This window comes from Chelonoidis abingdonii, chromosome 4, assembly GCF_003597395.2.
Source record: "Chelonoidis abingdonii isolate Lonesome George chromosome 4, CheloAbing_2.0, whole genome shotgun sequence".
NCBI classification, from domain to species: domain Eukaryota; kingdom Metazoa; phylum Chordata; order Testudines; family Testudinidae; genus Chelonoidis; species Chelonoidis abingdonii.
In genome coordinates this window covers 76234503-76248598 of record NC_133772.1, presented here as the reverse complement: position 1 = coordinate 76248598, position 14096 = coordinate 76234503, and the positions used below count along the sequence as shown (strand labels likewise).

General features: G+C 47.3%; 1 protein-coding gene across 1 annotated transcript in view; it reads left to right on the top strand.

The window, feature by feature from the left end:
* The window catches only part of ALX4 (ALX homeobox 4), a 67123-nt gene that overhangs the window by 42561 nt on the left and 10466 nt on the right, over positions 1 to 14096 (top strand). Inside the window, exons 2-3 of the mRNA XM_032790415.2 lie at positions 2962 to 3272; positions 12455 to 12583. Of these exons, the coding sequence (XP_032646306.1) occupies positions 2962 to 3272; positions 12455 to 12583 (440 nt within the window). The remainder of the gene's footprint in view (positions 1 to 2961; positions 3273 to 12454; positions 12584 to 14096) is intronic.

Below are 14096 nucleotides of genomic sequence, written 5' to 3'. Positions count from 1 at the left end.
CCATTGCCCGGGGAATCCCAAGACCAGATCCTCTGTGATTCTTAACACAAGGAAAGTAAACGCTTTCTCCCACCGCTTGTCTCTCCAGGCTTACCCCTCCCTGGGTATACCCTTGGGATGATCAGTGTGATTGCAAACTCCTTTGCAATCCCCATAAACAGAGAGCGACAATTCACCTTCCTTCCCTTCTTCTCTTTCCCCCTCCCAGACTCTCTCTGAGAGAGAAAGTGAGATCCTTGAACACAGGAGAGAAAAAATTAACCTTCTCTCTCCCCTTCCTCCTTTCTACCCGCACCAATTTCCTGGTGGATCCAGACCACTTCCCCTGGAAGGTCTCACCAGAATACCAAATAAAACAATCAGGGTTCTTAAGACAGAAAAGCTTTTAATTGAAAGAGAGAGAAAACAGTAAAAACTTATCTTTGTAAATTTAAGATGGAATAGCGTACAGGGTCTTTCAGCATTAAACACTGGAAATACCCTTCCCGCAGCCTATAGCTATATGTACAAATTAAAATTCCTTTCAGTGTGTGTGTGTGTGTGTTTATAATGACTCTGTTGATGAGAGCAATAAGAGATTTATTATTATTCTCTCTCTTACATGCATATGATTTATTATTTTACACAGCCCCTCAAGTGTGTCTGGCATGTTATGGTCAATTATAATATGAGAGATACCTGCCCTATATTGTACATGCTGTAGGGTGTTTAATTAATCACCTAGCAATTACATAGCACATCTTGTGTTCACAGTTCTTTACAACTGTTCACTGATTAATCCTCAAACATTTAAATAGATGTGTACTGTAGTGTTCCCATTTTACAGCTGGGCACTGTGGAGAGAGGTTAAATGAGTTGTCCCAGGTTCTAGAGGCAGTTGCTAGTTGAACTGGGATTAGCAAGTGGGTCTTCCTAATTCCCATTATTTAACCATGGTGCCTTCCATCTCACAGGATCCCAAAGCCATTAACTGTATGGAGATCACCTCACCCACCACTGAAAGTCAGCCACCTCTCGTGTGGAACACGGTAGCTGTTTAACAGCTGACAGGGACTTTACATGACAGTTGGGGAGAGAAAGTAGAGGAACAATTCATCTCCAGTGAAAAGACTGTCAATCAGAGCCTTCCTTTTATCATTGCATTTAAAGAAATAAAACATAATTTTTATTTTCTGTACATAACTCGAGGTATGTTTTTAAAGAAGCCCCAAAGAGGTTCTAGCCTTCAGGATAGGGATTGAGACAGAAATTTAACACACAGTATCAATAAAATTATTACCCTCTTTCATCACTCTACTATTTTGATAGGTCACTTGGTTAATTATTAATTGCTGGGGACACGCTGATGGGAAGCAGCAATTGAATTCCCTTTATTTCTCTGAGGCTGTAAACTGACTAGGTAACACTTGAATGGGGGAGGGGGGTTCCTGTGGTTCCATTATCTTATCACTTTCTTCAGTGATTACTATCATTTTGTTCTTCTGCCTCTCTTCCAAAACTTATTAAAGCCCTAACAAAACACAGTGGGCTTGTTTCCCCTCTTATTTTCACTGGTGTAAATCAGAGTGGTTCTCCTGATGCCAGTGAAGCTATATGGGTGTACATGACAGGGGAACAGGGCCTATTGAACATAATATGAAGCTTCCATTTGCAGTTGTTTTTTCTAGCAACCTGTATTCAACAGGAAAAGAAGCATAGTTCAGAAGTTAGGCTGCTGACTGGGATGTCCAGTTTCAGTCCCTTGCTCTGCTATTAACTTCCTACATAGCCTTGCTCAAATCTCTCTGCCTTCCTGTGCTTCAGTTCTCCCTGTTTAGAATGGAACATGGGGTGCTGTGAGGGTGAATACACTGAAGATTGTGAGATGCTCAGATAACACGGTAATGGCCATATATGCATCATAGAGAGATTTAGTTCAGATGATCTATTCCCATAGAAGAGAGCAGATTGCACTCGTCTGAACTGAAAATGATAGCCATTCCATATGCTGTTACCCCTTTTGGTACACAGGAGTCTATGATGGACACACAGGTCTATGGAGGGTGATATTACTTTGATCAGCCTTCACTGGCATAATAAACATCATCTGAACTTTAAAGAAAACACAATTAGAGTCAAGTTTGACCCCCACAGACCAGATACTGAGACCCGCCAAATCCTGGGGAAGTTCCACCCCGAAGCTGAGGTCTAGTGACAGTCAGTCCTCTGGAAGTCAGCAAAGGCAAGGAGACTTGGGTTGGTTTGGTGCTCAATATGTGTAAATCTCAACAGTTGCTCTTTGTAGACAGCTGCAGGAACCTGCCTCTGCTTCCACTCTACGGAGGGGGCTCCTCCAGGCCTCACACGTTTTGGCTTTGAATTTCTCATTGAAACAGGTTTCCAAAACTCCAACCAGAACTGGGTGGGAGAGGCCCAATTTGCTTCCATTCTTTCCAGGGACATTCTGAGCCGGTGGAATCCTTACCCCTCCTCCTCCTATGGACTCATGGGATGCTTCGGTCTGCTTCTGCCTCCTGGTGGCATCAGTCTCACTTTCTGCCATGGGTTACATCCAGGCCATTATTACCTGAGTTGCAAAATTCCAACTGAATATAAATTAGTGTTGTTAATCTTTCCTTATGCCAGAAAAAGAATCCCCCTCTTTCTGCCCCTCTTCCCATTCATCTCCCAGCCCTCTCACATTCTAGCTCTAATCCAACCCCCACAGCCCTGTCTCTCTCCTCCTATCCCTCTCCTTTCTCAGGGCCCCATTTTCCCATTGGCCTCTATTCCTTCCCTCACCCCATTTCTAATATTCCCTCCTACCTCATCACCCATCTGACCTTTGCTCTCTGTTGGAGTTTTTTCTTTTTCCTACTGGAGTGACTCCTGTTCAGACTGATTCATTAGTCCTGGGCTTTACATTCTTTTCTTTCTCTCTCTCCCTCCATCCCTGTTTCCCCCTCTCTCCCATGCAAACAGGGAAAGAGAGCTCCTTGGGAGAGGCTGAGTTACAGTCAAGCTCCGAACCTGCGGGAATGGACGGCAGCTACCTCAGTGTGAAGGAGGCCGGGGTGAAGGTGCCCCAGGACAGGGCCAGCACTGACCTCCCCAGCCCCATGGACAAGACCGACTCGGAGAGCAACAAGGGCAAGAAGCGGCGGAACCGCACCACTTTCACTAGCTACCAGCTGGAGGAGCTGGAGAAAGTCTTCCAGAAGACCCACTACCCAGATGTCTATGCCAGGGAGCAGCTAGCCATGAGGACTGATCTCACTGAGGCCAGAGTACAGGTAACGGGGGAAGCTTTGGGGTGGATGGGGGCAGTGGGGTCTTCAGTGTGTGAACCAAGAACCTTCCGGGCAGCAAGATAATGAGTCTTAAAATGCACTGAGGATTGTTAGATCTGGAATACGGCTTTGTATTGCAATGTTACATCTTAGCTGAGGTTGCCTAGAACCTCACCCCTAATTCCACTTAAACTTACAGCCTACAGGACTGCACCTAAAGTCCATGCCACAGACTCATGCTCTTCTCTTAGGCAATGGGCAGCAATAGACCAAGATGCAGGGGGACCTTATTCCTGCCTGATGTTAGTGCAGACTTCTTTGCTTTGGATTAGTATCCTCTGAGGTTCACAGAGGTTCCTTGAGCTAATGGAGAAGTTTGGCAAGCAACAAGGCAGCAGGTAGTCTTCAGCGATAGTTACTCCAGCAAAGCTCTCATGTCGATTATTTTGCTTCAAAAGAATCAGATGGGGACAACGGCTCACTAGCCACCGTGGCACCAACCTTTCTCATGCTACATCCCATTGCCGGCAAGGTGGGGAGGCAGAGGTCATCATGACCTGCCATGCCAGGGAGTCTAAACAGAGAATGCAGAGACATAATTGAAATGGGTTTTGCTGCCTGGTTGGCCAGGCAGGCTCAGAGACAATGCAGGAAGCCGATTGTTTTGGGGCAAGAAGGTATGGCTGCCACCTCCAAAAGAACAGGAGAGTCCAACAACAACCCCAGGCTGCAAAGCTGCCAGGTCTCTCACAATTGTAAGCTGAGGCTTCATCGGTGCTTGCATAGAAGAGCTCCCAGGAGGTGGCTATTTCTTGGGGACACATCGCAAATGCTGATGGTTTCTTCTGAAAGTCAGAGTACAGTCTCAGGTTTACTGATCACACACGGCACAGACTGACTTCTTTTGCTTAGGAATGGCAATGCTATGTCAGTGGTAGTGGGATGAGGGAGCCTGGTTCATGCATTCTAGCTTCTCCAGGGGTACTCAAGGGGGTGTAGAAGAGAGGATTTGGTACCTGATTCTCCATGGCCTTGCATGTTTCATTATTGTTCGCACCTGTGAAAAGTGAGTGATAGTATTGTACACATTGCCCTAGTGGTGGCAATGACAACACAGAGTACAAGGCTGCAGTGAGTCTGGCGCTGTGCATGTTTGAGTGAATGAATATTCCCCTCTAGAATCTGGCCCATAGACAAGTTAGGGGGCCTGCCACTGCTGGTAACTAATTGAGCACTACCTCACCTCTACAGTGACAGAAACTTGTATTCTGGAGCCAAAGGACCGGAGTGCTAGGCCTGGCTCATGTGTGAGAGACTTAGCTGATATTTGCGTCTGTTGTCTGCAGACCTGGGTTTTGCTACAACGGAGTGACCAGATTGTTAATCATATGTGCCAAAGCTGTCCAGCTTTGCCCTGCTGCTGCCCCTTCACTTAAGACCTGTGGCAGAAAAAGGTGGCCTACAGAACTGAGGGTGACAGAAAACATCCTGAGAATGGGCAGGGATCTGTGGATATGGAGCAAGTGGCCAAGGCCACTAGAGTCCTTTACCTAAGGAAGCTCAAGCTGCAAGAAGCAAGAGAAAACCTAGTGTTAGAACACACAGCAAGTTACCTGAGTCCACACCACAGTATTTTTTTCACCTGCCAAATGGTTGCAACATACCTGAATGGATTTCACCTGCCAGATGAGCCCCCTTTCCTGGTGGCTTCCAATCACCATAGCTCCATTGACTTTGTTGAAAGTTTGTTGCCTGAGGCTCTAACCTGTAGTGTGTGAATGCGTGGCTGGCCCATAACCGAACCTGAGACTCCAACAGGGAGCTTTATGGTCCCTAAGGAGCAGATAGGTGAACCAAGAGCCAGACCTTTCTCCTCCCTAGCCTGGCGGGGAGGAGATGAGGTGGTCTGTGCTGTGAATTGCCTCAGTAAAAGCCTGGCCTGGTCCTGGAACTGCCTTCCCTCTGGCCAAGCTGGTCTCTGTCCAGAACTAAGCAGTCCCCAAAGCGCTAGGTTGTATTAGAGACAGAGCCTAGATGGACAAGCGATTGCTCTGGTTCTTTCCAAACCTCTCCCCAGCTCAAACTTTGCTAGTGAAATACCCGATTGGGAGCCAGGCACCTGGAGAAGAACTCACCCCAGCAGCAGGCCTGGCACAGTGGGCTCTGTCTGCAGAGCTCTGGAATGGAGTGTCTTTGGAAATCATTCCACAACTTGGCCTCTTTCCAGATGCTGAAGAAGCCTTTTCTGCCTGCTTCGGATTCTAATCTCCACAGCTGGTGTCTACAGGCAATAAAGCTGAGTTTCCCCTGAGGTGCAGCACGCTGTTCCTTTTCTCACTCCCTGCCTGCAGATGCCCCTGAACTTTATTTAAAGGATCCAGCTAGCTGAGATATGGCATGGCCCAAACTGCAGTGACCTTAGCAGTTGACAATCCCAATGTACGCCAAGGTTGCTGCAGTTACAGGGGCACCTTTATAAAAGTGAGCACTCAACAAACTAGTCCTGCCCTTACATGCTACATGCAAACAAAGGCAGGAAGGCATGCAACCTCTAGCACAGCTTTGTTTATGTACAGCCTAGCCTTTTCTTTTCTCCTTTCAATTATCCTGGGCCATGGAGGTCCTCAGTGGAGTCAGAAGGAAGTTACAGAACTATAGCACCATGGAAGCTGAAGTCTCTGGGCCCTCTTGGAAATACCTATCGGGAGTAAATGCTTGGTAACAAACTTTTAAACAGGGGAATCAGGAGAAGGAAAGATCAGGGCTAGGATGGGGATAATGGGTCAGGCACAAAAGGTTGCTCCCCCTAAGTGGGTCGCTGGCCATGTCTATGCATTTCCTTCAACCCCCTACCCCCATAAGTGGGTGGTGAGCCCCCTGGAGCAGCACTGCAGCTTGGTATGTATCTATCACAAATAACTACCACTGAAACCAGTACAGTGTGAGAGGCTGAGACAAATCTGTAGGACTTAGTGGATCAATGCACCTAGGTTACCAACTCTCCCTCCAAGCCCAGGACCCCTGCCTTGCTTCCTCCTTCAGGTCCCCACTCCTGGACTGCCACCTAATTTTGTTTATATGGATCTGGTCTGGTTCTTTGGTGTGAGAGCTGCAGAAGGCTATGTGACCAGGGCAGGATCCCAAGGGGGCCCTTCGAGGTTCGATTCATCCCACTGCACGACCTTCCACCACACCCCATAAAATACACATACAGAGCTCCTACCTTGTGCACATGTGCTCACATCTTCTATCGAATGCCCGTCCCCATGCATAAATGCACACACAGACATCATTGCACCCTACCACCCATCTGATTCATGCACACACACACCATTGCGAAGTCTCCATCCCATGCATATGCGCGCACACACAGAGGTACACACGTGTGTACACACATGTACCACTGCACCTCCCCCTCCCAGGCATACCCACATAATTGCTTATACGCAGCCCCTCCCAACCCCCATGCTGTGCACCCCAGCTCAATACCAATGCATGAGCATATTTCTCACTGGCAGACAGTAGCCGTGATTCTGGTTTGCCACCTCCCCATGGGGTCAGCGCCAGGGAATGTCACCCCACTGCCCCTCCCCAGAGCCGGCCTCCTGATTGCAGGGCTGTTAATGAAAATCTTTTCAGTGTTGACCCTGTGATGCGGCAGGGGCTTGAAAGCAAGGGGGACATGTCAAACTCTGCTGTAGCAAAATCACTGCCTTGGTAAAAAAAGAAAAGCAAAGCAAGAAGTAATATATCTTGATCCCTTTTCCCCCATAAAACCCTGGGAGGCTGGTGGAAGGAGCGGAAAGACTGAGCTAAGCCTGCAGGAAATTAAACATGAAATGAAAACAAGCTCAAGTTATTCAATTCTCTCATCCCAGGCTCCAATTTCCCATTCCAGGCCACTGATAAAATGGTGTCCAGTTTCAGCGCTTAAAGATGAATTCTGGCTCTGTTCTTGCAGGCTGGAAAGTGAAGGGCTTGTGGCCCTCACCAAGGGAAGGGGAGACAGCCTGGCCTTGAAAAGGGAGGAGCTGAGACAGACAGACACTGACAGACTGTGAGCCTGAGCGTGAGAGAGAAAAGGGCAGCAAGAGAGGAAGAGAAAGAGACAGAGACCGTGAGAAAGAGAAAGATAGACACGAGGCAGAGACCATGAGAGAGAGAGCTTGTGAGGGATTGCAACACAGAAACAGCTGGAGCTGGACAGTGACAGAGGCAGAGAAAAGCAGCCACAGACAGGGAGACAGAAACCCAAAGAGCTTCCCCTAGAGTTGGGCCCAGCCCCAGCCTCAGCCCCAAGCCCTACTCCTGAACTTTGAAGTGTGGGGGTTGGCTCTGAAATCCAGATCTCATTGCTGCAGAATGAGCCCCTCTTTCCTTTAATTATACTGAGCCGTCCGACCACCCATCACTTCTGTTTGCATCAGAAGCCTAGTGGGATGTAAGCATGGGAGTGGGGCGGTCAGACTACCCAGCTGAGCTCTGTGAGGAGGGAGGGCATTTGCACATTGTGAGAGACCAGGCAACGCCAGCTGAAAGAGGGGACAGCAGAGGGGAGGAAAGGAGGAAGTTACTGACCTCTTTGTTACAAACTATTCCCTGCCTCTCCTACCCCCAAACATGTATCCATGTATATGGATTGATGTACCACTATACGGCTAGAGGTATATGGAGCCATAGAACATTTTCTAGTCTATAGATTTTACAGGGCTGATTTGTTCCTGTGCTATATCAGGGCTTGTCAATACGCAGCCTGCAGGTGAAGAACACGCTACACTACACTGCTGCCCACCCTGACCATTACCATGGCGTTGCAGACCTCAGTGCACAATTGTGCCTCCTGATCCTAGTGAATAGGCCACATTGCATGCTGGGACCTGTAGTCTCCTCTCTATTAAAGGTACCCTGCTAAGAAAAGAAAATTGGGTTTGCACCATTTTCTGTTTCTCTAGAATTCAGTGAGAGGGCCTGGAAAGATTTGTTTTCTTTCCTTGCTTAGAGCATTATATTATATGTCTTATCTGCCCTGTTTTTCCTGGAAGACGCTGTGGAAGACTGGAGGCCTAACAGTTTTATGAGAGCAAAGATACAAAGCAACTAAAACATGACAGAGCAAAGGGACCGGGATTGTTTAAAGCATTTGAGTTTTGTTAACACTAGTTGAAGCTGAATTCCTGAACAAACAGCCAGGAGGAAAGCTTGATGTTAAAAATAAAACACTTCCTCCCACCCACAAAGAGCTCAGAAAACTCCCACTTCATAGGTGAGACCTTTGTCCAGAGTTTTGCTGGAGGTTTCCCTGAAAAGACTTAACGTCTCTGGTATTTCAAGAACCAAAACAAAAACAACAAAAAAGAGCCCTATGCACTATTTTTATCCCTTTGAAGTTTTCCTGTAAAGCTGAAGGTTGCTGCAGTATGCTCAGTTTTATACACATTAGCAGCCAGACGCTGTCCTAGGCTCTGGCCATGTAAAGGAGACCTAAAGTCAGAATATCAGGACATTTAAGGCTTTCCCTTGCCTTGGGAAGTCCCGAATAACATAGCGTTGCCAGAATGTGATGCACTCTGTTGTCTGTCAGTGGGGATCTCAGGTGTGTGGGATGGGGGATGTGCACATTGCATGAGACAGCTATATGTGTTTGTCATGCTCCGAGATGGGCACATGTGTGTGGCACATGTTCTCACCAGCCTTGTGTGCAGTGCACAGCACATTCCCTAGCTGCTACCCGTCTTCTATGCACAGCATGGTCTCCCCAGCATAGGGAGTAGCAGGGTCACCACCACTGACTGCATCTGCAGATCAAAGCTCTGTGGAGCTGGCCAGCACTGGGACTGGCCTCCAGCTGGGCTGCTCAGAGGTGGGGCCAGTGCTAGCACAAAGCAGACAGATGCCTGGGGCACCAAACCTGTTCCATTGGGATATTATTTATATGCAGCATTATATCTGTGTATTTTGGAGCCCCCTTTGGTTTCATTACTTCCCATAAAAATCCTACTCATTCGGAGGGTTGCTAATTGCTGCAGAGCATGCAGGCTATCCCTAAATGGGAAGATGTCAGTTGACAGGGCTGCAGCTAACAGGCTCCATTGCATGTGTGTGAGTGAGCTCCTTGCTGTCACACTGCTGGGTTCTAACCCATCCCCAGCCCACGTGGCGAGGAAATCTGCTCATAAGCAATGGAGCTGTTTCTCTCCTCTGAGCCCGCCTGTGACTTGACTGAATGGTCAGGGCTAAATGCTCCCTGAGCTGCCATGTAGCTCCTGGCAGCTCCTTTCACGCACCAGCCTGAGCTGGACATTCCAGCCCCTTGTGACTGCATGCATCTGTCAGAGCCCTTCAAAGTAGCTCTTGATGGATACATTTCACTGACCCACAGCTTCAGGAGGCTTTGAACGCACAGGAACTGGCTTTACAGGTGTAAATCATGAGTGACTCCATTTAAGTTGTGGTGGATAATCAGCTGAACGTGAGCTCCCAGTGCAATGCTGTGGCCCAAATGGGTTAATGCGAGCCTTGGGTGCATAAACAGAGGAATCTCAAACAGGAATAGAGAAGTTATTTTACCTCTGTGACCACTGCTGGAATACTGTGTCCCATTTTGGTGTCCACAGTTCAAGAAGAATATTGATATATAGAAGAGGATTCAGAGGAGAGCCATGAGAACGATTAAGGGATTAGAAAAACCTGCCTAATGCTGATAGACTTAAGGAACTCAACCTGTTTTGCTTAACAAAGAGAGGATTAAGGGGTGACATGATTACATATCTACATGGGGAACTAATATTTGATAATCAGCTGTTCAATCTTCAATCAAGCAGAGAAAGGTGTAACGTGATCCAATGGCTGGAAGTTAAAGCTAGACAAATTCAGACTGGAAATAAGACGTTAATTTTTAAATTTTTAACAGTGAGAGTAATGAGCCATTGGAACAATTTATCAAGGGTTGTGTTGGATTCTCCATCACTGACAATTTCTTTATCAAGAGTGACTGTTTTTCTAAAATCTATACTCTAGGAATTATTGTGAGGAAGTTAAATGGTCTCTGTCATACAGGAGGTCAGAGCAGATGATCAAAATCGTCCCTTCTGGCCTTGGGATATATGAAGTCAGTGCAGTTACACTGATGTGCAGCCAGCAAAAGTCAGAACAGAATGGGGGTCTGAGACTTTCCACTGCCTAGACAAGACCCAAACAACTAAATTTCAGCTAAGTACTTATTAAACCTCCATAGATATACAACTGTAAATAAGGGATGTGTGATGATAATAATAACTTAGCACTTTTAAGCATGAAGCAAGTGCCCACTACATTTCATGGAGCTTAGAAAGGAAGAGTTGTTTTACAAATGAGAAAACTAAGGAAGAGAGATTAGTGAGTTACACAAGACCCTAGAGTTACCCATTGTCAGAGCTAGGATTAAAACTCTCAAGATCTCCTGGGTCCCAGATCTATGCTTTGAACTTGGCACCAACATATAGTCTATTTATTGAAGATCTTCATTTGATCCACATTGCTGATCAGAGGGTGATAATTCAGCTCAGCTGAAGGAGCTAGTAGGGCAGGAATAGGGAAGCAGACACAGCCCAGTAATGTTCATGTCCTAGTAATGTCCCAGGCTCTCCAAATCAGGGAGGGTTTGGTTAGGGCTAGGCTGAGACCATGGGCAAAAACATCAATTGGCCCAAAAGAGGCTTGTTAGAGGTTGCCCAGCAGGATGAGTGCAGTAAGGAAAAAGCTGGCACTACTGCTACCTGCTCAGTAGATAAGTACATGAATTGACTGAGGCTGCACTAGCTATAGGCAAACAAGGAAGCCGCTAGGTTGGCAGATTTGGCCTAGCCACCGCCTCCCCCTGATGGAGGAGCAGCTGAGCCAAATCTGAGTGGCACTGTGACTCCCATACACCAGATTGCTACATGATTCCCTTAAATTTGGTCCAGCTGCCCTTCCATCATGACAGGTATGTTTTTTCTTTCATTCAAGGAATTTTTCCAGTGGGTTTCTACAGCTCCCACAGGAATCCCTTGCACCAGAAAGATCCAACAATGGAAAAACCCATATCTCAGCTCTGTAAATGCAGAGGCAATTCTCTTCCCTCTTGAACTAGGAAGTGTTTCCGACTTTCCTTCATCTTGAGAGGAAGCTCAGTTCTCAGGGACTGGGATCCTCAGAGGAAGAGGGAAGTTTCCATTTGTTTTTTGTGAAAACAATTTGTTGGGGAATTTACAATTTCCCCAGAGTGTCAGAAAGTGTGATCAGCAGCCATGGGACCCCTGGAGTGAAACTGAACAGAAAGTGAAAATGGCAGGGCTAGTATCCTTCTCTGAGCTGATGAAAGTGCTGAAAGAAACCACACAGGAGTATTGGCACAAATTAAAAAACAGATTTTAAATTCTTACCAGCTGACTAATCTCAGGGGGGGTGGGGCTTATCAGTGATGCATGGAAATTCGTCTCAACAACATCCTTTTTACTTTAGCAGGTACAGGGCCAGCTCCAGGCACCAGCTCAGCAAGGGGCCAAGGGGAAGGGGTGGCATGTTGGGCTCTTCGGCAGCAATTTGGTGGCGGGTCCTTTGGTCCCTCTTGGAGGGAAGGACCTGCCACCGAATTGCCGCCGAAGAATGAAGCAGTGGCAGTAGAGCTGCTGCTGATCATGGACGGGGCTTCCCCCACCCTTTCCCTCACCACTTGAGGCGGCAAAAACCCTGGAGCCGGCCCTGAGCAGGTAAGAAATTGCATCTAGCCAAAAATAAACAAGAGACTCTAATTCACTGAATTCTAGGGCAAGCAGTAAGTGGGGTACCTAGTTGCCTTATGTGGGAGCTCAAGTGGGTGCCTAGATAGCTAGAACTGGGACCTGGGGCCCACTTCCATTGTATTGAAATCAATGGAAGTTAGGAGCCTAAGTATCTTTGAGGATTTGGGTCTTTGTGCACCTGTATGTGGGCACTTGGTATCATATTAAGATGCCTACAATCGAAAATTGTCCCTTGCCCCCAGTTAGGTTTGGGACTTCTACTGCAAAGCACTCTGGGTACAGCACAAGAGGTGTTATCTGGCAAAAGTCTTCCCCAGGTTGGTGTTCTGGGAGCTCCTACCTTCCGCTCTCTCTAGAGGCACTTTGAGCTCACTCCATGCTCCAATCCTCTCTGATCTCTGCCATCTGTGCTTGTCCCCTCAGGTTTGGTTTCAGAACCGACGGGCAAAATGGAGGAAGCGAGAGCGGTTTGGTCAGATGCAGCAGGTTCGGACCCACTTCTCAACAGCCTATGAGCTGCCCCTCCTAACCCGAGCAGAGAACTACGCACAGGTGAGTGTCCCCTGCCCTGCCCCATTCCGGCCTCTCGACTGCCCTGTTCAGCCTTTTTCAGTCGCTCCCTCCCAAACCCTGAGGCTAGCCATGGTTGTGATGCACTGGGGCAATGCTGGCCTACCTGGGAAGTGGTGGGCCGAGACTAGAGTCACTTCTAGTATCTGGGCAACAGATGCCTGACACAACACTGACTTATAGTCTCTTGTGCTTCCCACAATAAGTCAGTCCTTCTGCGGAGACACACATTGTACTGACCTGTGAGCATCTCAGGCACAGTCTGGGATAGCACAGTCTGGAGCTATACGCTATCCTCTTTCAGACTTACCTCTGCGGTGCTGCCTACAAAACACTAGCAGCTGATGATTGCTATGCAAGTGGTGCAATGACGCCACTGTCTACTGGGCTAATTCTGCTCCTCTTGCTGTTACTTTGTTCTTGCCACTCCCCCCTTTATTTGTCTTTCCCAACAGCTTGTCATGTCCTGTCATAAACCTAGATTGCAAGCTCTCTGGGGCAGGGACCGTCTTAGTGTTTGTACAACACGTAGCACAGTCAGTTCCTGATCTTGGACTCTCCCCCAAAATGCTGCCGTAATGCAAATCAATATATAAATGATAATTATCATTACACAGCTCTCTCCAGCTCTTAAGAGTTGGCAAGTTGATCTTGATCTCCCATGCCCTAATATAGGGCTGTGCTTTGCAGCCTCCCCTAGGATCGACACCAAGACCAACCCTGCCCCAAGCAGCATGGACAATGATTCATTGGCCACACTCCATTCATTCCAATTCTGTTCTATTCAGTTCTTAAATTATATTCTGTTCTGATCCCTGGATATTTTAGCTCCTGAAAACATATATAATTGATTTAGAAAAGGTGGGAAAGGACCTTTAAAGTCACCCTTAAACAAATCCCCAGATGTCCCTTCCCTTTTAACACTAGTCCCTGCCTGAATCAAGTAGGAATCATCAGGCGCAGGCTTTTCATCTGTTTAAATCTGCCAGGACAAGCTTGTCCCTCTGTGATATCACCAGGCATAGCCTTCTTATATATTCATGCAGGAGGAGACACCAAACACCCTGCTCAAGGGTTCTCCATTTAGCTAGATACTTGTATATCCCCCTTCAGCACAGCTGGCCACCTTGTAATTGGTAATGTATTTATCCTCAGAACACCCTGTGAGACAGGAAAATGCTATTACCCTCTTTTTACCGATAAGGAACAAAGGCACCAAGAGGCTAAGAGTAGGAGCCGCAAAAGTAAACCCCAATAGGCACCTAAACCCCTGTTTAGTCACTTAAGCCCCCATTTTGGCTCCACTGTGATCCACAAAATTCCCATCAAGCCCAGTAGATGGCTGAACTCACTCAGTGACTAAGGTCTGGTCTACACTACGCATTTAAATCGATTTAAAGAGCATTAAATCGATTTAACGCTGTACCCGTCCACACTACAATGCCCTTTATATCGATATAAAGGGCTCTTTAAATCGATTTCTGTACTCCTCCCC